This window comes from Bison bison, unplaced genomic scaffold (assembly GCF_000754665.1).
Source record: "Bison bison bison isolate TAMUID 2011002044 unplaced genomic scaffold, Bison_UMD1.0 scf7180017864279, whole genome shotgun sequence".
Taxonomy (NCBI): Eukaryota; Metazoa; Chordata; class Mammalia; order Artiodactyla; family Bovidae; genus Bison; species Bison bison.
The window spans coordinates 4026680-4053854 of record NW_011494851.1 but is presented as its reverse complement, the minus strand read 5'-3'; the positions used below and the strand labels follow the sequence as shown (position 1 = coordinate 4053854).

Genomic DNA, 27175 nt, shown 5'->3' with positions numbered 1-27175 from the left:
CCACTGGGAGTATGCAGATACAATACTTAAGGCCCTGCTTCCTTCATTCCTCCAAAGGCTTTATTTTTAAACAATGAAGACCTGAAGAGTTATCTACTGATCAGTATATATTTACCATTACCACTTGAAGGTCTAAGATAACAATATATTTCCAGTTTCAGTTTATAATAAGCTCTTAGATAAATAATAATTGTTCGTGGTTTCTTTACAGGGATACAAAACATATATATAGTATAGTATAGGAAGTCTGCTATACTGCTATGTCTGCTGAGGACAGCCTGGATGGGAGGGGAGTCTGAGGGAGAATGAATACATGTATATGTATGCCTGAGTCCCTTTGCTGTCGACCTGAAACTATCACAACGTTGTTAATAAGCTGTACGCCAATACAAAATTCAAAGTTATAAAAATATATATATATATACACATATAGTTTGTTTTGTTGTATGATCTCTTTTAAATAACATACTTAAGGGTTTGTCTGAATCCACTCCTTTGGTATAATATGGGTTTTTAACAGCATTGGTAGCATTTTTATGTGTAAAATTTTGTAGAAAGCACTTCAATTCTTTTGCACTTATAGTAAATATTGTAGTCACTGAAAAGTCTGGTTTTTCAACAGAAAAAAATTTAACTCATAGCAATACACCGAGATATTGAAAAAGTGTTTCTGAGAGGCGGGACAAGGAGTGAGTTTAATCTTTTTATTTATCTGTAATAAACATGTATTATTTGTTTCATTGAGCAAAAAAAAAAAAAAGAAAAAGAAGCAGTCTATGTGACTTTTAACCTATTAATCCTGGTTTCAGCTAAGAGAGTGGCTAGCAGTTTTCAGTGGTTGTAGTACAGATGGAGTACATGTCAGAACCTGATGTCAAAGATGGTACCAGGACAAGTTTCATTGACAAGAAAACCTAGACTCCAGAGTTCACAGTCTTAGTCACACTTTCAACAATATAAGAAGTTAAAAAACTAATGTAGACTGTTGCTGATTTTAGGATGTTCCGTGCCTTTTCATCTCCAATAACACTTTGCCCATTTCACATGGTGTCTTCCTCAAAGTACAGGCTCAAGACGAGTCACTGATTGACCCACTGAGGATAACGTTCAGGTAACTTGGTCCAATTTCCTGATAGAAACTCAGTCAATCATAGAGTTTCATGGTGAAAAAACATCTTTTCCTTCCTTCTACATAGAATTTTTATTTAGATTTGTTCTTTGGGAAAAAAATAACTATTTAGTCTAAAGGTGTGGGTGGAAGGGGATTTCCTTTGTGGTAAGAAACTTAGTTCAAGTCTGCATTTTGTTGATATAACATAGAAGAGGAAATGTGGCTTGAACTCAAGAGCTCAGAGATATACTGTGTATCCACAAGACAGTTATTGTTCCTGGTTTAATGAGTCCAATGACTATCTCTCCTTGATAACTAGAAACTTTTAACAACCTAATAAGTAAACTGGAGTTCATGGTGCACTTACGCTGGCATAGGGTTCAGTACATCCTCATAATCTTCAACTGGTTGCTTCCCTTTTTCTGGAGATGAGCTTGGTGTCCGCTCTGTCTCAATCCTCCTTTTCTTTTCTTTCTCTAGAACTTCATGCAGTCTAATTACTTGCCCAGGAAGGAGTGACACATGTAGGGGAACTGACAGCTGAAACCAATTAAAGCAGTAGGCAAACAAGAAAGGGAGCCAAGTAACTAACTGGTTTTAGCAAAGATGAGCCTGTTCTGGTCCTAAGAAGCTTCAGTTACCTAACAGAGGTGGAAGGAGAGGATCATGAATAAAGGATCATAGTGTCTTAGATCTGCCTCTAAACCAACTAGTTTCTTCCTCCAAGAAACATTCCTTTTGGTTTGGTCCAAAACAAAGTGTACCTGGCCTTACAAGCTGTTTCAAGTAACAACAAACCTCTCATTTTTTTATTCTGAGCTCACTGGATCTCACTGCCAGAGAAGTCCCAGAGCACCTGCAAGTTGCCCAGCTGTCCCAAAGGTAACCTGGAATAAGTTCCCCCAGCCATATGGCAAATAGGGTTGAGAGAAATATTTGTTAAATGAGAATTGGCAATCAGAGATCCATACTTTTGATGTATTTGTGTTTATATTTTGAATTTTCACTCACATTAGAATTATGATACTGCTCTACCTACTAAGGTTTTTTAATAACTTGTTTTTAATAGCTTTTCTAGAAATGTGTTTGGATTGAGTCATCTATATTCACCTTAGCTATATTCATACCCCTGATTTAGACTTCGTTATGACCAGCTATGTACTCTTGGAAGTTATCATTTAAATGGTAGAATATTTTTCTTTATGTGAAACTACCTAGATTAAATAATCAGCTGTGTCTGATTATCATTTTGAGCCCCAAAGTAGGGTATACATTTTCCAGGGGGTGTATAAGAAAGTTCTTTGGAATGTGGGAAGAAAACACTAGAACTTCATTTTCTGTTTACACATTATCTAATGAATCTTAAAGAGTATTCTTCCGAATAACTAACTAATAATCAGTAAGGCATTCCCTTATATATCATTCAGAAAAAAAAAATGAGGAAAAACTGATGAAATGGCTGTCCCTTATTAATTGCCTGTTATGTCCCGAACATCATGCTATTGTAAATCCTCACAGCAATGCTACAAGATAGACATTGCTATTCCTACTTTACAAATTAAAGAGGGAAAAAAAAAAAGGCTCAGAAGATTAAATAACTAGTACAGGATCACATAGCTAGAAAGTTGAGGAGCCAGGATTCAAACTCCAGTTTAATTAATTCAAAAGCAATGTCTCTGCACTTTCAACTATAGACTATGTTCCTGAAACTTTTACTAAAGTTGCCCTAACAACAGTATGGTATGAATGTATACACAGAGTGACCTGGGAACATTGTGCACAACTGGTGGCTCAGTGGTAAAGAATCCACTTGCAATATAGAAGGAGACATAGGTTTGATCCCTGGGTTGGGAAGATCTGGAGGAGGAAATGGCAACCCACTCCAGTATTCTTGCTTGGAAAATCCCATGGACAGAAGAGCCTGGCGGGCTACAGTCCATGGGGTCACAAGAGTCAGACATGACTTAGCAACTAAACCACTACTAGCACAGCATTTGAGGCAAATTGTCACCTTTTGAAAGTGCACATGAATTTTATTTTAATTCTGCACATTTTAATTAAAAAACAATGCTTTTTATCCTTACCCCAGGGGAGAAACTAAAAACAAACATTTTGTGCCAAAACGTCAAATATAGTGTTCTAGGAAAAATGTAACCCAAGTTTTTTCCCAGTAGTTTTAGTATATTCCTTGATGCCTAACCACACACCTTTGGGATATTGTACTCCAATATAAGAAGTGCCAGACCACACATAACAGTGACTTTCCATAACAGAGGGAAGGAATGCAGGTCCCCAAAGAGCTTCTCCCTCCCCTCAAGTCAATACTCCTTTTACATCTCTAACAATCCTACTCTTCTAGCTTCCTGTGACTTTCCTATGTGGTAGTTGAACCTCCAACTTGTATTTGTTTTTGCCTGAAAGTGCAGTACTTATTTCATGTGAATGTAAAGCCTTTACTTAGAAACTAACTTTGGATAAAGTCTGTCTTTATCTGACCCTAACAAACATGGGAAGTTTTCACATCCTCTAAGAGTATTAGAAAACATGGTGCCCTTTAGGGAGTTGGTTTTCAAAGTACCTCATGTTTCTTAGTGGATTTATTTAAAATAATGGTATTTATCTTGCTGCAACAGTTGACTATAACTGTTCATAGGTAGATCTTACTGTTTGTCTCAGATAAGATACCACAGAGTTGAACAGATAAGCTTCCCTTTGTCTTAAGACTCACTAAAAAAATGTTGAAAGGTCACTTTTCATTTTGATAGTCTGTCCTTGTCATATTGCCTATGTTATTCATAAAATCTGGGGCTTCCCAGTGGTAAAGAGTCTGCCTGACAATGCGGGAGACAACAGAGACACGGGTTCCATCTCTAGATTGGGAAGATCCCCTGGAGTAGGAAATGGCACCCCACTCTAGTATTCTTGCCTGGAAAATTCCATGGACAAAGGAGCCTGGCAGGCTACAGTCCTCGGGGCTGCAAGTCAGACGTAGCTGAGCAACTAAGCACAGCACATTCATAAAATCCACCTCTGCATTTCATAAATATGTATTAAATGAATAAAAAGGAGATGGAAAATATTTTAGAAGATGCCATGTAGCTCTGAATATCAGAATACACAAAGGACCACTGTGTCCAAAGGATAAAACTGAAAAGTAGATCTCCCTGACCACCTGTTATTCACCAGCTAGAATCATTGCCCTGTTGATTTTCTTCATAATGGTTATCGCAATTTTAAATTTTCTTGTTTTGTTTTCTTGCTTATTTTCTCCTTTTCATTCACCCACTAAAAATAAAAATTTCATGAGTAAGTGTAAAGGTTTATATCTGTACTTTTCAATTACTATAACATCAATCCCTTCAGTCATCATGGCTCATAGTAAGTGTTCAGTCAGTAAATATTTGTCAAATGAGTGAGTCAATCAAAAATGTCCTTCTTACCTCTGTTACTGTAAGAATGAAGCCTCTCCATTCTTCCCCACTTTCTGTATTCTCTGTCTAAAGATGAAGACAAAAACAGATAAGGACAAAGAGGGAAAGACATGAATAACTATGAACATTAATACTTTTATTAACTTAGAATAACTTTAGAATTTCACATGACTGTTTTATAAGACCCCAAATATGTAAGCCCTCAAAACCCAGCAAGACTGACAAAATGCATAGTCTTCTACTGAAGCACAAAGTTTTAAAAAGTCAAGTATTTTTTAAACCACTTAAAATCAGTTAAGCAATAATTCAATTTTCTTTCTGCTTAGAACTATTATTGTGTATTTGTTATGAAATATTTCCATACCATTTTCTTTTGTCAGAAGACAAGTACATAGCTTTAATCTGTTTGCTTATTAAACAAGTAAAATTGCACATATTTATTTAATTTGAAAAAATGTCAGTGTTAGCACACTTATTTCTGCAGTTGTCAGTTCACAGTTACTCCCCCTACTGATATTTAACACTGACTGGCTTTAAGTTTGAGGCAACCAAGTAGTAAGTTACCTTAAAAGTTTCCAATTTTTAGCTCTAAATATTACTGATACAGCCAACGTTATTAAGTGCTTATTATTAAGTGGCAGCTACTGTTCTAAGCATTTCAGCTATATTAACTGATTTAGTCATGGCAATTGTGCAAAAAAATGACTTTTAAAAAAAATTTCATTTCACAGATTCATTTAATAGATACTCACTGGGTGTCTTTAAGTGCTAGGCACTTTTATGTACTAGTTTACACCCAAGAATAAAACAAAACTCCTTATTCTCATAGAGTTTAGGATCTAGTAAGGAATAAATAATAAACATAATTGTGAGTAAATGTTTTAACTTCAAGTGGAAATAAATAAAATAAAAAGTAGAGTAAGATTAAGAGAGACTGGGAACTCCATTAGTGGTGAGGGGAGAGGGAAAACAGCAGCAATTTTAATAAAGTGGTCCAGCTAGGCCTCAGTAAGAGGGTTACATCTCAGTTAAGACTTCTGGATGAAGAAACCAAGGCAATAAAGAGGTTAAGTAAGTTGCCTATAATTACACACAAACAAATAAAACAACCAGAGTTCAAATCTGGGCATCTGACTCCAAGGTTATACGCTAAATGCCACATCAGAATTATCCAGGGAGCTTGCTTAAAATGCAGATTCAGAGGCCCAGGCTTGGGAATGGGACCTCACATTTCCTGAGTACAAGTGATTTCTGGTACACTGAAGCTAAAGGAGCAGTGCTTTCAAGATTAAATCCAACTACATCTTATTTAATTGCAAGTTAATTCTCTATGTTGCAATTGTTGATTGACTTTCACTGGCTCACTTTCAATGTCAATTCAAGAATAAAACCTTTTCCTATATAGGTACTGGTATACAGTGGTAAGTTTAACAAACATATCTCTACCTGTGTAGAGTTTATACATGTCTCAGAATCATCTGGGAACTCCGTGAATGCTGAGTTCTTGGATGCCAATTCAAGAACAACTTTCTAAAAACACCAGGTGGGATGGATTTCTGACTTTGCCAGAGGACAGAAGTATATGGTTTCAGTGTGCTTGTATACTAAACAGGGAATGTGCCCTTTCAAATCCTTATTTAGAAAACTATGGTTCTTGGCAAAAGACAAGAAATGTTAACAAAATATAGGACTTGGTGCTCCTCACATAATTCCTTTAATTCCTTTTAAGATTTTGAAGAGGTGAATGCTGTTTATAACTATGACTTGTTTTAGACTAATTTCTTCTCACTCACCTTCAATTGTACGTCCTCTTTTGGCAAAACAAGGGTGAATTTTACACAGTTCTTTTCAGTTGAATTCTGATCAGTAAGGCATGTAAGGTCTATTATATCTAACTTTTCAACATACTGCAAAGATAAAGGGAAATCTCATTAAATTACTTCATGAGTTATATAGATATTAATTATAACAGGAAGGAAAATAAATAATATCTTCATTTCAACTTATTTGTACTTGCCATGGTATCCTGGCTTTCAGCTGTGCGTGGCACCCCTTCCCAACACAGAAGGCACTGGAAAATGTATTATGTGGTGGTGGACTCAACTGGCTCATACTTGCAAAAGCCAGTTGAGAAGTTTTCAGGAATTTTGCAAGCCAATTGTTAAGCATAGCCATTATTAAAAATTAAATTATATAAATATAAAATTAAATAAATCATATTAGCAACAAAGGTAATTAAAATTCAAAACTCCTGTTTTCCTAGTTATATTACTATCCATTTGGCCAAAATGTTTGTTCAGGTTTTTCATGTTTATGGAAAAATGTGAGAGAACTTTTTTGGCCAACCCTAATATATAGCATTCTCTGTGCTCTTGCATTTATTTATATCTTCATTTCTATGTAGTGAAAATGCTATAAACGTACTGTGATGATGTGCTGCTGAACCTTTCTTTCCAACCCCATGTACAGTGAAATAACATCGATAGGGTGAAATTAGTCATGGTGGGAGTTTTTACACCATGAAAATTGGCAAACCTTACTGGTGGCTCAGCAGTAAAGAATCTGCCTGCAGTGCCGGAGACTCAGGTTCAATTCTGGGTTGGGAAGATCTCCTGGAGGAGGAAATGGCAACCCACTATAGTATTCTTGCCTGGAAAATCCCATGGACAGAGGAACTGGTAGGCTACAGTCCATGGTGTTTCAAAAGAGTCAGCCATAACTGAGCGACTAAACAACAACAACAAATTAAGGTTTGATTTAGGTTTTGTTTTGTTAATTGTCCAAGGGGCCCACAAACTTTTTCTACAAAGGCTAGATAGATTATGTTTTAGGCTTTGAGGTCCATATACAGTTTTTGTCGCAAACGCTTGTTTTTTTAAACAACACTTTAAAAATGTAAAAAATATTCTTAGCTCATAGACTATACAAAAACAGGCCATAGGCTAAATGTAGCTCAAAGACCACAGTTTGCTGATCTAAACTTCAGAAAGTGAAGGGGAAAATGTCAGTACTGCAGATGAAATTTTAAAGTTTGCTGTCTCTCAAGCTTTTTCATTGTAAACAGAACAAAAAAATGACAAAATATTCTTCCATAATTCTAAAATCATTATCTCACTCAACAAAGATGTTGCTCACGTCACTGACAAATGGGTGACATTCTTACATACATAATTATTGCTTTGCTTGCCTCATACTCATTAATGTAAACAAAAACATTGGCCAAAATTCATGTCAAATATAATTTAATGACAATAAAAATATTAGAGAAACAGCAGATTGGAAAACAACTCCATTTGTCAAATCATAATTGAATAATAATTGGCTACAGATACAGGTTCAAAAAAATCAGTGAAAGTATTCTGTGAGAATTAATTGCCTATATGGAAGTTAGTAAAGAGTATGTATTTTACTTTTTAACTATGTATTACACATTCTTTGTATCAGTAATATCTATAATAAATATATATGTTCATATATAATTTTTCCTGGAAAACCATTGTTCAGCATTTACCAAATGCTACTGGTTCAGTTCAGTTCGGTCACTCAGTTGTGTTAAGACCCTTTGCAACCCCATGGACTACAGCATGCCAGGCTTCCCTGTCCTTCACTGTCTTCACCAGAGTTTTCCCAAACTCATGTCCACTGAGTCAGTAACGCCACTGAACCATCTCATCCTTTGTCACTCCCTTCTCTCCCTGCCCTCAATCTTTCCCAGTATCAGGATCTTTTCCAATGAGTCACTCTTTGCATCAGGTGGCCAAAGTGTTGGAGCTTCAGCTTCAGCATCAGTCTTCAAATGAATATTCAGGATTGACATGCTGCTGGTTATAAGGATCCTATTAAGACATTTCTATCTTACTCTAGTATAATAAAAACATTCCTTCTGAACAGTTGGTCTATGTGGTCTGGTCTGTACGCAGCTGACCAGACGTGCTCTGCAATATCTGAAAGATTACTACTATCTCTAATCTTATTAGGTATTCTTACATTAGTTATATTTTTTGCTAAATCCCCCTCATTCTTGACTTCTTTTTATTTCCTTTACTTTCCTCTCTGTTGTGCCCAATATAACTTATTTTATTATATTCTTGTAAGTATACTTATTCTAGTTTTCTGACTAAGGTAAGGCATAAAAATAAGGAAATGAATTTTTTTCCAGAGTTATTCCTGTATTGATATGGTTGAGGGTAAGTCTGGGTTGATCTATTTATCTTCAATGAACAAAGAACAATTAAAAATAGAAGCGGAGGTATAAGGGAAGGGGGACAAAATTTTTAAATTACACAGAATCTTTTTCTGATAAATTATCTAAAGCTAAAGGAGGAAGCAACAAAGGAACAAATGGTGCAGTTAGATAAAGTATCATAAGCTTATCTACTGATTAGAAGAAAGGAGTCTATCTTTTGTTTTTAATTGTAGTATTGAAAAAGCCTTAGTGGCCATCTGTCTAATCTAGCTGCCCTCTGATGCTTGAATCTCCCCCAGAGTATTCCTCCATGCAGTCATCCAGCCTGTGTTGGAACATCTTGAACAACGTGAAACTTACATCCTCCACAGCTCTGCCTGTGGCAAGGTTTTTCTTGTATTAAGCTAGTTTTTCCCTAGACAATTTCCATCCATAGGAACTAGTCCCTCTCCCCTGGAATAATACTAAACAGATTCAGTGACTCTTTCACATGACCCCTGACAGTCTTTCAAATATTTAAAGGCAGCTTTAAATTCTTCCCTTCTTGTTGTTCAATCACTCAGTTGTGTCTGACTCTGTGACCCCATGGACAAGCCAGGCTTCCCTGTCCTTCACCATCTCCTGAAGCTTTGCTCAAACTCATGTCAATTGAGTCGATGATGCCATCCAACTATCTCATCCTCTGTTGTCCCCTTGTCCTCCTGCCTTTAATCTTTCCCAGCATCAGGGTGTTTTCTACTGAGTCAGCTCTTTGTATCAGCTCTTTGTGGCCAAAGTATTGGAGCTTCAGCTTCAGCATCAGTCCTTCCAATGAATATTCAGGACTGATTTACTTTAGGATTGACTGGTTTATCTCCTTGCTGTCCAAAGGACTCTACAGAGTCTTCTCCAACATCACAGTTTGAAGGCATCAGTTATTCAGCACTAAACCTTTTTTATTGTCCAACTCACATCTGTACATGACTACTGGAAAAAACATAGTGTTCACTATATGGACCTTTGTTGGCAAAGTAATGTCTCTGCTTTTTGATACGCTTTCTAGGTTTGTCATTGCTTTTATTCCCTTCTTACAGGCTAAGTATCTACAGATCTCATTTGTTCTATCTCTGTACTTTCTCCTAAACGATCACTGAAAAAAATTCCCCAAAAGTCTGTATCCTCTTTTAACAAATGATTCCACAGAATTTCATTATTCCACAGTCTCTTCATGGGTCATGGTTAAAAATGCTGGCTCAAGAACAAGATCTGGGTTATACCCCTTGCATTAGCTTTCTGATCATGTATAAGTTTTTTAATCTTAAATTTGACAGTTCTCATCTAGAAAGTTGGGATTAAAATAGTACCCACTCTGCAGGGTGGTTGTGAAAATTAGATGAGATAATACATGTAAAATGCTTAAATGCTTACTATTTGCCAGCTTAAAGTTCTTAAGTCTTTAGACTCTCTTTAGTCCTTTTATTTACTATTGCATTTAACTTGGGTGGGGGTGGGGGGACTTTATGAGATGGGCTACTGTTTCCATCCTAATTTTGATTTGAAACTGATTATGTTGGAGATCTTTCATTTGTTCCTCTAGAGTCACTTTTATTCCTTCACCATCTAACACTGTGCACCAGGAGCAGGAACTCTCTGGACAAGATGAAGGGCTTCCTTCACCTCTGACTTCTGTTGGCCTGGAACACTGGTGAACACTGGCAGGAGATCAAAGGAACAAGGAGAGTGAGGTCGGATGTTTATTACTCTGTACAATTGCTTCCTCTGTCAAAGATCACATTCTTTTCAAGGCAGTCTTCCGCTCTCTCAGTACTCTCCTTCTCTTTCCTCTCCTCATAGGTGTGGTAATGGGGCACTGTTACAGAGCCTCAGGTTCTGTACTATCCTTTGTGGTTTTCCTACTTCCTGTCCACTGCTTTGAATATAGTATCGTCATTAAACTGTCTTTGAATTACCTAATTTGAGAGGTCATCTGTTTCCTACCAGTACCCTATCTGATACACTGAGACACAGAGGGGTTAGGTAAATAGCCCAAGATCCCAAAATGGCACCATGAACAGGAGCAGGGCTGGGACAAAACCCCGGTAGTCTACCTAAAGACCATATCCCAATCACGAAATTGCACCTCTCTTGCCATGGAGTAAGTAAATAGTGACTATTAACTCTCTCACATACATGTATTGTACAAGGTTTAGGCCAAGGTCTTTTATTTTCACTGACATCAGTGGGAATTTGGAGACAAGACAGAGAAATTAATTTTGTTAAAATTTATTTTATGGTATTTGAAAACACTTTTATATAAATCTTATCTCTATCCAGAAATATGGTGAAAGATGACCATTTTGTTTGTTTTCTGTTTGTTTTTTTAAATGACTTCTGGTTAGCTTACTATTATTAATGGTGCTGAAATACCTGCAGATAAGATACATCACACACACTCTTTTTCTGTATCTTTCATTCAATCTAGCCATGTGATAACCATGTTCTAGAAGTGTGGGCTACTGCATCCATGGTCTAAAATATTTATATTAAGTTATTGGATTATAAAATCTCATAAGCATAGCATTCCAAGGTAGGCATGTATTTGCTACTAAATGCTACATTTTATTTGTGGAAAAAATGAAATGCACCATTTTCAATTTTTTTGTGGATAAATTGAAATATAAATCAATTATTTAGAATTAATACAAGTAAATAATCTCAGAACTTCTTTATTGTTATCCTCATGATTGAGCTCTTCAAAGTCCTGTCTCACGGGGTTTGTTTGTGTCTTTCTAGAAAATTTAAATTGTGACATACTCTATGTTACCAGGCTTTGGGATCATCTAGTTCCCTTCAAATTATAAATACATGCTACAGCAAGACCAAAAGTAGGGGAAATTAAAGCCATCACTTGGTAGTAGGCAATTTGAATCCAGATGTTTAGCTAAAATTTTCACTTCTCAACTAAGTTTTTGTTATCAGGCTCAGAAAGAAAAGAATGCAAAGTTAAAAACATGAGTTAATACCTTCTTCTGAGTTGCCCAGGAAATTTTATCATGAATCACAGATATAGATGTTCTTATTTCAATTGGTTATACTAGAACATCTTCACTTTCAGAAGGCAGAAAGAATACTATATGACAAGTATTTATTGGAAAAAAAATTGAATCAGCTGAACATGTCTACTTACTGTTGTACTTTTTTTGTCAGTATAAAAGAAAAGTGTAGTTCCTCTCAACTCTGTCCAGTAATGCTTATACTCCTGCAGGAAAGAGATTGTAAGCATTATTTCATTATGTATACTCAACTATTTTCCTGTTGATATTTCCCTTTGTAACTTTCTTAATTTCTATATGATATATGGTTCTTCTTTATCCTGAGATAAATAACCTACTTTTTATGGCTTAATTTTACATTTAATTCCTCCAATAAATCCTTTACAAATTTTAGTATGTGGCATGTAGTAGGGTTGTAATTTGATTTGTATTTAAATACATTATTTTCCAAAACTTTCCTCATTGATTCAAGACTCAACTTTCTGTGCAGTTTCAATGAAAGCTCGCACCTGTAATCAAAGGATCAGGTTAGAATAAAGCATTTAATGTCTACCTTCCAAGACAGTTGAAAAGATTTAATGGATTAAAACACATAGCATAGTACATGGCTCGTAGTTTAGGTTCAATAAATAGAATATATAGATCAAGGAAATATGAGCAATTGATAATGATAAAAATAACATAATCAAAGCTGAAATTTGAATTCACATTTCATTCATGTGCTTAACATTTCATAATTAACATTCACTTTATTGTGAGTTCTATAGGAACACAATTTTTTTTAAGTTTAAAATATTTAAGTAGTCTAGTAAGGCTCTTAACCAAGTGAAAGGCTATTTAGATGAGAACTTAACATTCTATGAAGAGTGGCTGTATTACAAAAGAATGGCAAGGGTGGTAGTTGGTGGGGAGTGGTTAAAGAATTAAAAAAAAAAAAAATCCTTCCACATCTAAACACTTACCTTTATCCCAGCTCTTTGCAAAAATATATTTTGAAAAATTCCAATTAGTTTTATGAACATGTTGATCTTTCCTTCCTTTAGGATTTACTAAGCTGGGTTTTCAGATGTTAGATTTTCTTGACTTATATGGAGGATCAATGTAACAAAATCAAATGAGGAATTTTTTTCTTTTGCTTATAAATGTGAAGACATTCTTACGTGTTTATGGTATTTTGTATCTCGTTAATAATGACATAGCATTTGCCTTTTTCTGATCAGCAAAACGTTGGTCACCTCTTCAGAGTTTATATATTTAATTTTCTCAAATAATGGGAACACTATAACCCATCTTGCTTTAATTTTCCTTGGCTCTCAGAAAGCTCAAGATTAAATTGATTCTGAATTATAGCAACCACCTTTCTCATGGTCTTAATACAACTATTTTCTCACTTTGTCTTTATGGCTGATAAGGTGCTATATTAGCTTTTCCTGTATATCAAGCCACCGTAAAACTTAGTGGACTAAAACAGCAAGCATTTTCTATTTCTTCTCATCCTGTGGCTGACTGATGATACTTTGGATCTGGGTATACTTGGCTATGACTTAATGGTCTAGGATGCCCTCATTCACTTGCTTGGGGTCTTGGCTGGGACTGTAAAATGACTGAGTGTGTTAGTATAGAAATATATTTAGTCTTTGTTCCCAAGTTCCTGGTATAGAGATCCTAAAACACTTGGAATTTCCTAATAGAAGTGTTTTTGTTATTCCTAGTGAACGCCTTTACGTCGTATCGGAATTTTTACTAATGAGGTAATTTAGGATGGGACCCCTAGATAGCTTCAGGATGGGTCTAGTCACCAAAAGAACAAATAATTAGAGGGTTGGAGCTTTCAGCCCCACCTACCAACCTCCAAGAGGGAAGAAGTTAAGCTTTATAAAAACTCTTGAACAATGAGATTTAATAAGCTTCCATATGCCAGAAAGGTGGTATACCTCATCTCCACAGAGACAGTAAAACACATGCTTAGGATCCTTCCAGATCTTGACCTCTTCATCTAGATGTTCATTTGTTTCCCTTTTCAGTAAATGTAAGAAGTTTTTTCCTGATTTCTGTGAGCCATTCTAGTAAATTGTCAAATCTTGGGAAAGGGCCCTGGGAAACCCGATTTATAGCCAGTCAGTGAGAAGGATAGGAGATCTGGGACTTGTGGCTAGTGGTTGAAGTAGGAGATAGTTTTGTGGGACTCAGCTCTTAATTAAGCTGTGGGGTCTTCACTAAATTTGAAGGTAATTAGTATCAGAATTGAACTGAATTATTGAACACCCAGTTGATATCCAAGAGAATCAGAGAATTGGTTTTTGGTGCTAGAAACCACCCCACTGAAACAAGTGGAATCACACTCCATGCAGTCTCATCTTCCAGTCAGCAGCCTAGACTTGTTCACGTGCTAGCAGAAGGAATGCCCAGGGATTGCTGCTGCTGCTGCTAAGTCACTTCAGTCATGTCTGACTCTGTGCAACCCCATAGACAGCAGCCCACCAGGCTCCCCTGTCCCTGGGATTCTCCAGGCAAGAACACTGGAGTGGATTGCCATTTCCTTCTCCAGTGCATGAAAGTGAAAAGTGAAAAGGAAGTTGCTCAGTAGTGTCTGACTGTTCTCGACCCCATGGCCAGGGACAAGAGAGGGCAAAACCCAAAGTGCAAGTACTGCCTGATTCTCTGCTTCTGTTGCGTTTATCAAAGCATGACCTAATCTAGATTCAAGGAGCAGGAAAATAGACTCAGTCTCTTTATGGAAGGAGCAGAAAAGTCACATTTCCAAGAGGAGTGTATACAGTGAGGATTGAACAAATTGATGGTAGTCCTGCAGCAACCTACATCAGGGGCAGAGATAGAACTTGGAGCACAGTTTCTCTGTCCAAGTCTTGTGCTCTTTCTTCTTCATCCTACCTCTCAACACAGAGTGGGCTATAATATAATGTAATGAACCTGCTGGTTCTTCCTCAACCAATAACTGATGACCAGAGAAAAGAACAATTCCAAAGGGCATAGGATTGACGTTATCGGCCAATAAATAGTCCCCAAAGGAGCAATTATAAAACTGAACAAAGAGATTCTTCCTCTTGTCTGAAATCCAGATGCCAATATATATCTGACACATCTTGGAGTCAAGCAGTTTAATAAGGCAACAGAATAAACCTTAATTTCAGCCCCCATCAGAAGTCTTTTATTTCCTTATTTTCACATAGGATAAAAAAAAAGTTAAAGGCATTGAAATAACCCTTTGCCTGGTGTCTCTGCTGCTTTCATTCGCCCTCCAGTCTATCCTGCATGGTACGGCTAGAATTACCCCCTCTGCAGAGAGTAGGACTGAGTATCTAAGAGCTAAGCCTGGGAGACAGGATCCTCACCTCAGTCCCTTGCCATCATCTCTTAACTCGGCCTACCACACAGAGAGGATGTTCTGCTCTGTTCCTGCCATGTGTCAGAGGGTCTCCAAGAGGGATAGGCAGAGGTTCGTTCCGTGGTGGGGGAGCTAATAGCTCATATGCAGCAACTAAGAGTTTGTACGCTTCAACTAAAAAAAAATCCCATATGCCGAAGGAAGACTGAAGATCCCACATGCTGCAACTAAGACCCAAGACAGTCAAATCAATTAAAAAAAAATCATAAAGACTACTTAAATCTGGGGTAAAGTGTCAACACAGTTTTAGCCTTGAGTCTAATCCACATATTGATAGAATTTATTAATAAGAGTAACATTCTTTCCACATGGTAATTTGCATGGGTGTGTGACAATGGTGGCATCTAAAAATCTCTAAAATAGATCTCTTTCAATGGGATTCTGTACAAGAAGAAGATATTTTGTAAACTAGAATAATGAAATTCATTGTCATTCCTATATGAAATCATGCTTTCATACGGTCTTAAGTAAAGAGATTGGAGAAGGCAATGGCACCCCACTCCAGTACTCTTGCCTGGAAAATCCCATGGATGGAGGAGCCTGGTAGGCTGCACTCCATGGGGTCGCTAAGAGTCCGATACGACTGAGCGACTTCACTTTCACTTTTCACTTTCGTGCATTGGAGAGGGAAATGGCAACCCACTCCAGTGTTCTTGCCTGGAGAATCCCAGGGAGGGGAGCCTGGTGAGCTGCCGTCTATGGGGTCGCACAGAGTCGGACACGACTGAAGTGACTTAGCAGTAGCAGTAGCAGTAAAGTAAAGAGATAGAAAACTGCATTGAGAAATTTGGTTTCAAAAGTTGCTAACCTATACAGTCTAAGATCAGCCCAGTGTTCTGTAAACACTGTGAAAGTATATTGTCACTCTGTTGAAAAAGTACTTGAATTTTCTCAGAATTAACTTGAGATTAAATAATAAAACAATTCAGTTTTATTGTGGAGCTTTAAAAAAAAATCGTATATCTCTTTTTAAGGCTTTTACATTCTGCTCTAATAGGAAGTCTCTCAATGCAAGGAGCAAGTCAAGGATACATGATATTTTGGAACTAGGACAGGGGTGAGGAAGTGGGGAGGAGTTTGGAATATAGGCATATTGGTTAGAGAATTGAATCACAGGTTGTGTAATTTTACTGAAGTATGGCATCTAAGATCAAGGCCAAACCCAATTTTATGATTCCTGGAGGAAAAGAAAACAAGAGAAAAGCCTGTAGTACCACTCTGTTAATCTTCTTAATTAGCCTCATCAGTATTAACCTACCATAAGATAGAAAAACTAAAATCACTAATAGCAGTCAAAGTTTATTCATTCCCTCTATATATACATGCATACATGCATCTATGCTTCTGAGAAAAATTATAGAGGTATTCAGTCATGAGAGAATGGTGTGAATTGCACAGAGTTAATGAGGGATACATGGGAGCATTACTGATAAATAAACATATAGATTTTTAGAAAGGATAAAGGAGGGTTTATTAAATGAGGGAAGAAGCAAGAACAAAAGACACTGAGTTGAGAAAAAGGCAGCCAGGAGGAAAAGGAAGGTTATAAATATCAGTGGGCCCTGTGAACACCAACCACAGCCACAAACCTAAGAATACTTCTAATTTACATTCAATATGCAGAGACCTGCAGGTCATAGTCTTGATTTAGTTTCTGAGAAGTGCTCCTGGAAACTAGTATAATTTAAGTCATCTATAAATATCAATTGTAATGACCAACATATAGGTTTATATTTATATCTACAGAGATAACATAAATATTTTAAAAATTAAATTTGAAGGACCTGTTTTTGAATTAAATACATTTAATACAAGATATCTTATTTTTAAGCAGTCACTTAAATTTTAAGCAGTCACTTAAATGTTCAGTTGCTGAAGAAAAGATACTGAAATGGGCCTTTTGAATTTATCACTAGGTTCATTATCATTAGATGACCTTGTTTGGAGTTTAAGGTGACTATTATTTTCATTCATTAGGCAATTATTTTTGAAAGTCTACTGAGCTTACTGTTGAGCTCAGTTTGATGAAGAATCTAGTGATTAGACATCCCCAACCTTGAGAAACCCAATAAATGGAATTAGAACTTTAGTTTGAAAGGCAGCATGATGTCAAGTGCCTTGCAATAAAATCCCAGCTGGGTTCTTTATGGTGAAGGACTTTGAACATAAACTCTGTGAGCAACAATTCACCCATCTTGAAGTGGATAAAATTATTTCTACCCAGAAGAATTACTATAAGGACCAGAGAGACAGGACATTAAGAGCCTAACCTATCTCCCATGTCAACACCTCAAGAAAATATATAGTCCATTCGATCATCACAGCAACCCATTCAGTTATACAAGAGAGTAACTGTCCATTTTACAAAACAGGAAACAGATGAAAAGATACGAGGGATTGCCCAAGTTCTACAGGAGGACTGATAAATCTCCTGGCACCCAGGACTCTTTTCTGACTCATATAACTAGTAAAAATGGGTGACAGTGCAAATCCAGTAAAGTTCCTCTCTATCCCCTGTCCCCAGTAAAAAGTTCCTTCCTTTTTTTCTCTTCTGAGTGAATAAAGGTTCTTTGCTTAAGGAAGGACGTTGTATAGTAGTCTACAAACCGTGGCACTAAACCCTGGAAGCATGTAAGATGATCTCATTGGGAAAGAAACTTTTAGAATATTTATTTATATTTCATTTATTTCATCTTTCTTAATTCTTTTCTTGCATATAGTCAGTCATTTTTTGGACTTAGTACAGGAGTACATGATAATTTCTGAACAAATTAATATTCTTATGTTAGAGATCTATGTTCAAAATATTTTCTTGAAAGGAGTGTGTTACTTTAAAAATTTGGAAAGCACTAGCATAGAGAACTTTTTGAGAGCACAGCCAAGTCCTAAAATTTTTCTAAATGAATTAGTGGCAGTTGGAGGACTAGTAAGAGAATTGTTACTTTGAAGCTATTTTAATGGTCATATTCTATGTTCAGGCTAATAAGAAGACATATTACATACTATTTTTTTTAATTTGAACACATCACAGTTTGAAGAAACTGTGAGATGTTACCCAAACTCTATCTTATTTTCAAATAGTTCCCCCAAAATGAGAATTTTGTAATTTCTAAAAGCTGTGATGCCATGGGTATCTCATTGTAGCACCTAATGGCTTTTATTCAGAGAAGGCAATGGCAACCCATTCCAGTACTCTTGCCTAGCAAATTGCATGGACAGAGGAGCCTGGTAGGCTGCAGTCCATGGGGTTGCTGGGAGTCGGAAACGACTGAGTTACTTCACTTTCACTTTTCACTTTCATGCATTGGAGAAGGAAATGGCAACCCACTTCAGTGTTCTTGCCTGGAGGATCCCAGGGACACGGGAGCCTGGTGGGCTGCCGTCTATGGGGTCGAACAGAGTCGGACACGACTGAAGCGGCTTAGCAGCAGCAGCAGCAATGGCTTTTATTACCTAATATATCTAATCATCCAGAATTCTAGTGTTGTGGGTTAAGTAAATTTTCCCACATTTTCACCGTAAAAATTATGTATTTTTATGGATTCTTGACCTCGGATTCATGGACCTCTTGGAATTGCGGTTAAAATGGTATATGTTGGCACATTTTCTTAAGGGCAAATCTCCTTAATTCTTAAAAGTGCCCCTGTCAAAGAAGACCTATATACCTTTGGTTCACCTCCCTTTCAAAAATTCCTTGGCACTTTGCTGCCACTTGTCTAGAAATCCCAGTATTCTCCTTAACTTTCTCTCATTGCTTCTGTTTTCAAGCACTCTAATTATCACCATGGCCCTCCTTTGAGCGGGATTAAAGACTGATTTTCATATGTTAATAAGAATGTGATAGATAATAAAATAGAAGGAGAATGAATCTAATCTCTAGTATGAGGCAGGTGTTTTATATTTGTTATCCCTTTAATCCTTGAAACCACCTTGTTAGTAGACATTACTGTCATTCTCTTGCTCTCATTTCTCTGATGTATAAGTAAAAGATACTTTGCTATGAATTCAATTGGAAGCATAAGTTGATTTCCTCCAAAACATTTACACCTATAGTTTATTCTTTCCGTTTCAAAGTATGCTTTCTAAGAAAAGTTAGACTGGCATTCGGGTAAGTGAGTCATCACTTCTGACTAACCTAACCCTCACGAAGGTAGGGGTTTTGTATTTTATGCATATTCTCTGAAACTGAGTGTGATGTTTGGTGCATAGGAAACACAAAATAAACATTGCTTAAATGAATGAATTGATTAAGCACTGACTGTATCCCAGGCATTATACCTTGAGAGGTAAGTCATATTCTCTCCATTTTATAGTTGAGGAAATTTAGTCTCAAGGAAATTGAGTAACTTGTATAAAGTCACAGAATATAAGTGGCAAAACCATTAGGTAAAGACATGTTTTACTGACACTCTAAAATCCTTGTTTTTTCTACTATCCAGACCAATGGAATGCCCTTTTTAAACACTAAAGGGAACCCAGTACCAGAAACAGTCATTACAAAGTCTTTGGAAAAATTTCAATAAATAGACAAGTTTAAATTACAATCTAAAAATTTTTTTCCCAACTCCCCTTTCCTGGCATGTAACTGACAGATATTACTAATTCATGTTTAACACCCATAACAGAATACAAATTACCATGTCTTTCCTCTCCAATATTAAATGATCTGGTTATATATACAAGAAATATGATTGTGCTGCTACAGATATTTTTACATACACAAATTTTCTGTAAGCATTAATAAATCCTCAGAAAATATATTTTTATAATTAAACATTTCTTAAGGCATTTCTCAAAAACCTAATTTTTTTCTAGCTTCAGTTAATGTTAACATTTCATAAAATTTGACCTAAGTTAATTATTTATTTTTTTTTTAGTCACAGACACTTCCGTGTTTATGTCTTATTCATTTCAAATTATCCACAATTAGTATTTCAAAAGCACTGATTTTAATTAATTATAAGTTTTCATTTTTATGTTTAAAAAATACAGAGTGCTTTGTGAATTTTCTTAGAGTGAATGTATTTATGTAGTTTAGTGTACACCTACCCATAGAGCACCCTAAGTATCATCTTTTAAAATCAATATCTTGAAAGTGTCTTAGAACATATAACTAACTATACAGAATCTTAAACATTGTCAAGTTTATTATTGTCCCAATTTTTTCAAAAGTTTGTCATAAAAAATAATTTGATCATTATTTGAAAACTTCAATCAAACAGAATAGGAGCCGGTTTTAATTTCAGGAATAGTATAATTTTATCTTAATAGTACATATCATCATGGAAGCATAGTAGTACATTGCAGACAAAATATATACCAAACATATCATCTTCTAAGCTAAACTTTTCTGTGATGTTTAAATACATTTTTTGGAAATTTAGGAATTTTTTTTACATTAGTGACTTAACATTAGAACCTTATTATACATAATACTCATATATACACACATATGAGTTCACGCCATATGTTGTATTTAAATTATGCAAATTGGGATCATATTTCTTACCTCAGGAAAGAAGGTTCAATTCTAGCAGAAACAAGAAGGCCCTTGTTTCATCATGTCACCATAAAATACATTTTATATTAAGACAGAAGCTTCTAGCTTAATATGATCATCTGTGGACTTACCTGGTATTCTGACCGTTTAACTGATAAAAAACCTTCAAAGTACAAGGGTAGAGCAGTAATCTTTGACCTTTCTTGGAAGATCCTGCGAGGGGCTGGTTTCGGGGGCTTCTTAGCCATCATACCCTCTCGTTGGTATGTGGTTTGTTTCAACTTTATCCAGTTTCAGACAAAATGAGATCTCCCTTGTGTGCGAGCAAAGGGCAACTGTTCAAAGAGGAAGTGCCAGCTAAGAGTTTAAACCACCAATAGGACACATGCACACTTTTTTTTCTTTACTTTTTGTGAAGTAAGAAAGAACAGGCGTAGACCAACTTTGAGAGGGTAATCTCTCAGGAAACTACATGTGTTTAGAATTACAATAGCAAAATAAACAGAAAAGTAATATCACCAGAGGATGAAAAGAACAGATGTGGAGATTATGGACTTTCAGGGAGACACCAAGGTCATGTTTGTTTTCTCCCACCTTTTTTGTTTGTTGCTGCCCATTTTTATCCCAAGAAGACATGACTTGAATTAGTTCCACTTCATTAAAAATTACTTCATAGGATAACTGTATTAATACTATTCTGTTTTAGGTACAGCTGGTCTTCTATCCAGATTCTACATGGATTCAATTGACTATGCATAGAAAATTTTAGAAAAAAAATTCAGAAACTTCCAAAAGGCAAAACTTGAATTTCCCATGTTTTGAAAACTATTTTCATACATTGTATTAAGTATAATAAATAACTGAGATGATTTAAAGTATACAAGAGGATTTTGTAGGTTATATGCAAATGCTCTGCTATTTTATATAAGAAACTTGAGCATTCAAGGATTTTGGTATCGGTGGGGGTCCTGGAACTGATCACTTACTGATAGCAAGGGAGGACCGCATTTCAGAACTGAACTTTGTTTAAATTTTTAGAAAAATGGTGCTATTTATCCCACACCCATTTTGATGGTTCACTAAATGTAAACTGCAGTTATGGGAATGTGATATTTTTCCCTTCTTTGTCAATCAATATTTTGAGTTGGTCATTTACCAGTGGATATTTGGAAAAATATGTCTGGCAGAGAAAGCTGTAAATTTTCAAGCTTATATTTTGTTCTTTTTTGCTTTCTAAGCAGAGGATCACCGATGCTATGATGCATAGATGGGGTACTGCTACCTAGTAAGATTTATAGAGCTACACTGAGGCCCAAATGCGTTCATTATTTGCTTGTGGAAAATGGTCCTTGAGAGACTGGATTTGGTACAACACTGTGCAAAGAATGATGGGAGAGAGGAACACAGGAAGGATATCTCATTTGTTTTGCAGGGGGCTTGAGAGTTTCCACCATTTGCTATTTCACCCTTAATGTAATATTAAGAGTTGCTTGAGGTCTAGGATGCAGCCCTAAGCATTCTTCCCTGTTAGACTAGCCTATTCTCATCAGTCAAAGCAATACAGGAATCTCCAATCTGAGCCTCCTTTCCTAATGGAAAGACCGTGAGGTTTTCCCCACCAGTATGGTTCTAATGTATCTTTAGCTGTAGGTGTGAGGAATCAGATTGTCTACAAAATGAGGTATGATGAAATAAAATTCCTATTTTATAGCCAGACAAGAAGAATTTAAACATAAAATTTTTCTCTGCCCACTTGGGCCTCTTCTCTCCCCTTCAGTGTGTTCAATATTGTGTATCTGCATTAATCAGGCCTCCCTGGGAGATAACCTTCCTTCTCAATCTGGTAAGGAGGTGTGATGACCCACCACTTGCTTGTACTGGCATGTGTAAACTGTCAATATGTTTTTGACCTAAAACTCTTTGTCTCAAAAACTTATGTAATGGTGTTTTGATCTCTAATAAGCCGAACAGTCCTTAGAACTTTCTGAAAGGTTGTTCCCAAGGTTATAATCCTCAGGTTGGCTTGAATAAAGTTTTCCATTTCTTTCTTAGATGTACTATTGATTAACTTTTTCATTCACATGCATGGTATAGTTGGCAAGATACAAGCAATAACCCACCAGAAGATACCTGGAATCTTCCCTGACTGGCACTCCACACGAGTATGAGTCCACTGAGCCCCACTGGCTTCTTAGAACTCCTCAGAACAGTGAGTTCTCCTGTTATCTGGATCTCATTGCTTTTAAGTGATAAGCCTGAAATTTTTATTTGAGCTGTTTTTATTCAAGACTTGGAGTCTTAGGGGCACTAGTGCATTTCCTAGGTCGAGATCTAGGGGAATCTGGGCAGGAGGCCCAAGGAAATATGAGTGGTTGGATTTCCATTAAATTTGGCTTAAGTTTTTTAAAAAAAGTTGATATATAGTCTGAATAAAATATTTCTAGTGAAATGAGAAACTGAATTATTCAGCTTCAAAGAAAAAGAGACATTGTTCCTTTGGGCCACAGAGTATTCTTAGGTGACTGAGCACCTAGAGGAAATGTCTGAGGATTAATTGTGACAGAAGTTCTATAGAGCAAGGAATTATAGAGAAACCCATTGCAATTGCATAGATTTACAAGTAAGTTCTTCTCAGGTAGAGCAATACAGACTGATTATCAGTAAACTAAAGAGTGTTCAGATACATTATGAAAATGAAAACAGCTTTGTCAGGAAGCATTTAACAGGAGGCTTCCTGTGTGCTGTTTTGGATCTGTCAGGAATCCTCTGTTCCTTATTAATTCCTGAATATTCAGGAATTGAGAGGCAAGCCTCTCCAGGACTGAGGAATCCAGGCATTTCCTTCATTAGTCTATACGGTGATAAATACCCTCTTCCTTCTTGTGAACCTCACGGTAAAAGTGATTGTTTACAACTCTCTCTGTCTAATATGGATCACCTATGTTTTGTAAGTCTGGAATTTTAATCTTTATCTTTGCTGAGAATAACTACCTTGTAAGACAGTATATATGCCCACACCATGTTGATTAAAACACCTTTGCTCCATCAGAGCTCTGGTCCCCGTGTCTTTCTCTCTCTCTCTCCCCCTCTCTCTGAGTTCACTTTCTTGCCCAGGCATCTAAGACCCTCTTGAGAAGGCGCTGTGCTCTTTAACCCCATTGAGAGAGCACCTCAGGCCTTCGTGAACAGAGCAAGCCCCGTGCAGGGGCTTTATTGGCTTTCTGCATAAACCAAGGAATATCAGCCTCTTTATCTCTGCTTTACTTTCTTATTGGTAGACTCCAGACCACCAGGTTCCAGTCCATTAAAGGACCTCAAAGCAGCTTGAAACTGAAATTGGGAGAGGAAGATTCAGAGTTACTGCCTTGCCTTTATATTGAGACCTGTTTCTTGCTACCCCAAACTTTAAATGATAAAATATAAGTCCAAGTACATTTTTTGAGACAAAGCCATAATTAATTTTTAGTTTCAGTATACTAAGGAAGTGATTTGAGTGGCAAAGGAAAACCTAATTTGACAAATGACCTAATCCACCTTCTTGACAGCTGGTAGCTATAATACAAAGGGGAAGTGAAAGGAGGGATGAGAACTGAGAAATGAAGAAGAGGGGCAGGAGACAGGATGTTGGTAATCATCAGTGGTTGGAATAGAAGAAAAGTAGTCACTGGCCTTATGGCCAGAGAGTTTCATGGGAGAAAGAATATCTCTAGAAAAATGTAAAGATAGGAATATATCTGAGAAATAATCATCTAGTTAATTATGTTTTTCTTAACTTAAAAAATAAACTAAAGAAAAACCAGTTCAACAACTTCTGTAAGTTTCTTTGATTTGCCAACTTGCAAGTAAAATTGATCCTTAATATAACAATGCTCAAATTATATCCCCCTAAAACTGACAAAATGCAAAAATCCTGCTGAAATATTATTATCCAGTTGGACCTGTCCACGACTTTCAACATCATTATACCACTGCACCATTACAATAGAAATCCTCTTACAGATATTGCAAGTTTTAAGTGGTGAATAATACGTTTGTAGGTAAGAAAAAGTGTTGGAGCAGAGGGAGAGAAGCCAGTTTTGCTGCTAACCAGCTCCAGACCTTGAACAAACCAGTTCAGTTCTGGGATAACAGCTTCCTCATTTCTTGCCTTAAGAGCTGCAACAGGCTGCTTTCTGCATGCATGCCAAGTTGCTTCAGTCGCGTCTGACTCTGTACGACCCCACGGACTATAGCCGACCAGGCTCTTGCCATGCCCTTCTCCAGGGGATCTTCCTGACCCAGGGATGGAACCCACATCTCTTAAGTTCCTGCATAGCCAGTCAGATTCTTTACCACTAGCACCACTGGGAAGCCCTGGCTTCTTTCTGCTGCTGCTGCTGCTAAGTCGCTTCAGTCGTGTCTGACTCTGTGCGACCCCATAGACGGCAGCCCACCAGTCTCCCCTGTCCCTGGGATTCTCCAGGCAAGAACACTGGAGTGGGTTGCCATTTCCTTCTCCAATGCATGAAAGTGAAAGTGAAGTCGCTCAGTCGTGTCAGACTCCTAGTGACCCCATGGAGTGCAGCCTACCAGGCTCCTCCGTTCATGGGATTTGTCAGGCAAGAGTACTGGAGTGGGTTGGCTTCTTTCTAGCATCCTCCTATTTTCCACTCTTTGCCTCTCTGATCCATTTAAAATGCAGTATAAGCCAGTCATTTCCCTGCTTCAAACATTTTATGAAGTCTCAGTCCTTCCAGTTTAATTCTTTTATCTTTTTCATCAGCACTAAATATTAATTGAGCACCAACAAAATGCTCAAACATCACAAGGTCATTCCTAACCCTTTTAAATCTACTCCTTAAAAATACTCTCTCTTCTAGTAACTTTGCTTACTCCCAGTTGTCTTAATACTCATGGTCTTTCCCATCTCCTCATACCTTTCCAATCACTGTACACTTTGCTTTGGTGCCCTTCTGCCCTCTTGTTAATACAACTCCCTGCTTGCCCTTGAAGACCCAGATTGAGTATATCTTTGTTGTGAAGATTTTCTGAATCCTTCCCCATCCTCAAGAGGAACATTTGTCTCTCTCATCCTGCATTCCCATAGCATTTTATGAATTTTTTTATTATAGTATTTGTTCCATTGTATTTTAGTTACTCATATAGCCTCTGTATCAACAGGAAACTGAGTTTTTCAATACAGGGATTATGTTGAAGTCAAAGTCAATAAGAAGTATTATAGATTGTGGTAACCATTTATTAAATTTTTCCAGCTGGAAAAAACGTTATGATTCTAGTTCTTAGCCTCCACTGTGACAGGAATTTCTTTTTTTCTGATATGTGTGAACATTGGTTGATGTATGATTCTTTTGTTGCCCTGTATAACATTCATGGACTTCCCAGGTGGCAGAGTTGGTAAAGAATCTGCCTGCCAATGCAGGAGATGCAAGAGACACAGGTTCAATCCCTGAGTTGGGAAGATCCCCTGGAGTAAGAAATGGCAACCCACTCTAGTATTCTTGCCTGGAAAATTCCATGGAGCCTGGCAGGCTACAGTCAGTGGGGTCACAAAGAGTTGAACACAACTGATCAACTGAGCACATAAACAAACATAATTATATTACTATAAAATTCTTGAAAATATTCAAAAGCCAACTAGTATAGTCATCATCACCATCTTCATCACAGGAATTTGCTTTAAATCATGATATATGAAAAATATAACTCAACAGCTTTGAGTGAAGTATATGGATTAACTCACATAAAACCAATATCTTAATGTTCTTTGTTATCTATAAGTCATCTATGTTATAATACAATTAAAGTGAATGAATGTACATTTTTACAATATGTAAGGGTCTCTAAAATACTTTATTATCCAATTTATTGAAATTGATTCAGTCGGTAAATCTGAATAGGAGTCTCCAATCCCTCTCTGCTGCTGCTGCTGCTAAGTCGCGTCAGTCGTGTCCGACTCTGTGCGACCCCATAGATGGCAGCCCAACATGCCGGGAGCCGGCATATTGCATATTGAGTGCATATTGCACATTGAGTGCAGCACTTTCCACAGCATCATCTTTCAGGATCTGGAATAGCTGAACTGGAATTCTATTACAGCGTGAGGAACTCTGCCCATGACAAAGGTCATGAGGAAGGAGGCTCGGCATACGCAAAGGCGGGATTGAGCTTCAGGAGTCCCCCTGGAAATTCTCGAGCATATACCCCCAAAACCAGAGTCTGCCTACTTTCTGCTTTGTGCTTTCACCTACACCTCTGACTTTACGGGGGGCTGTCCCCCACTACCTCTCTGAAAAAAGAGTTAGCTTACAGCTCCAGTTAATAATTCCTGGGTGTGACAGTGTTTCAACCTACAAACTCCTTTGGAAATCCTCTAGCCTGCCTGAATAGGTTTTTCCGGCCACATGTGATTGTTCAGAGCCTCCCAACTGTGAGAGGCAGGAGATGTTCTAAACTGTCTAAACACAGATTCTTTTGAGTAGTTAAAAGATTGATTAGAAATTGTATTGGTG

The 27175-nt window shown here is 37.0% G+C and overlaps 1 protein-coding gene across 3 annotated transcripts in view; it reads right to left on the bottom strand.

The window, feature by feature from the left end:
- STAP1 (signal transducing adaptor family member 1) overlaps positions 1-21030 on the bottom strand; it is a 30355-nt gene extending 9325 nt beyond the window's left edge. For 2 of the 3 annotated variants that reach the window (XM_010848901.1, XM_010848900.1), the window contains exons 1-5: positions 20798-21030; positions 11895-11966; positions 6336-6449; positions 4552-4608; positions 1479-1651 (exon numbers count right to left, since the gene is read on the bottom strand). In XM_010848901.1, coding sequence (XP_010847203.1) covers positions 1479-1651; positions 4552-4608; positions 6336-6449; positions 11895-11966; positions 20798-20917 — 536 coding nt within the window. In that variant the 5' untranslated portion in view covers positions 20918-21030. The remainder of the gene's footprint in view (positions 1-1478; positions 1652-4551; positions 4609-6335; positions 6450-11894; positions 11967-20797) is intronic. The other variant, XM_010848902.1, reaches the window with a different exon arrangement.
- Positions 21031-27175: the final 6145 nt, after the last annotated feature.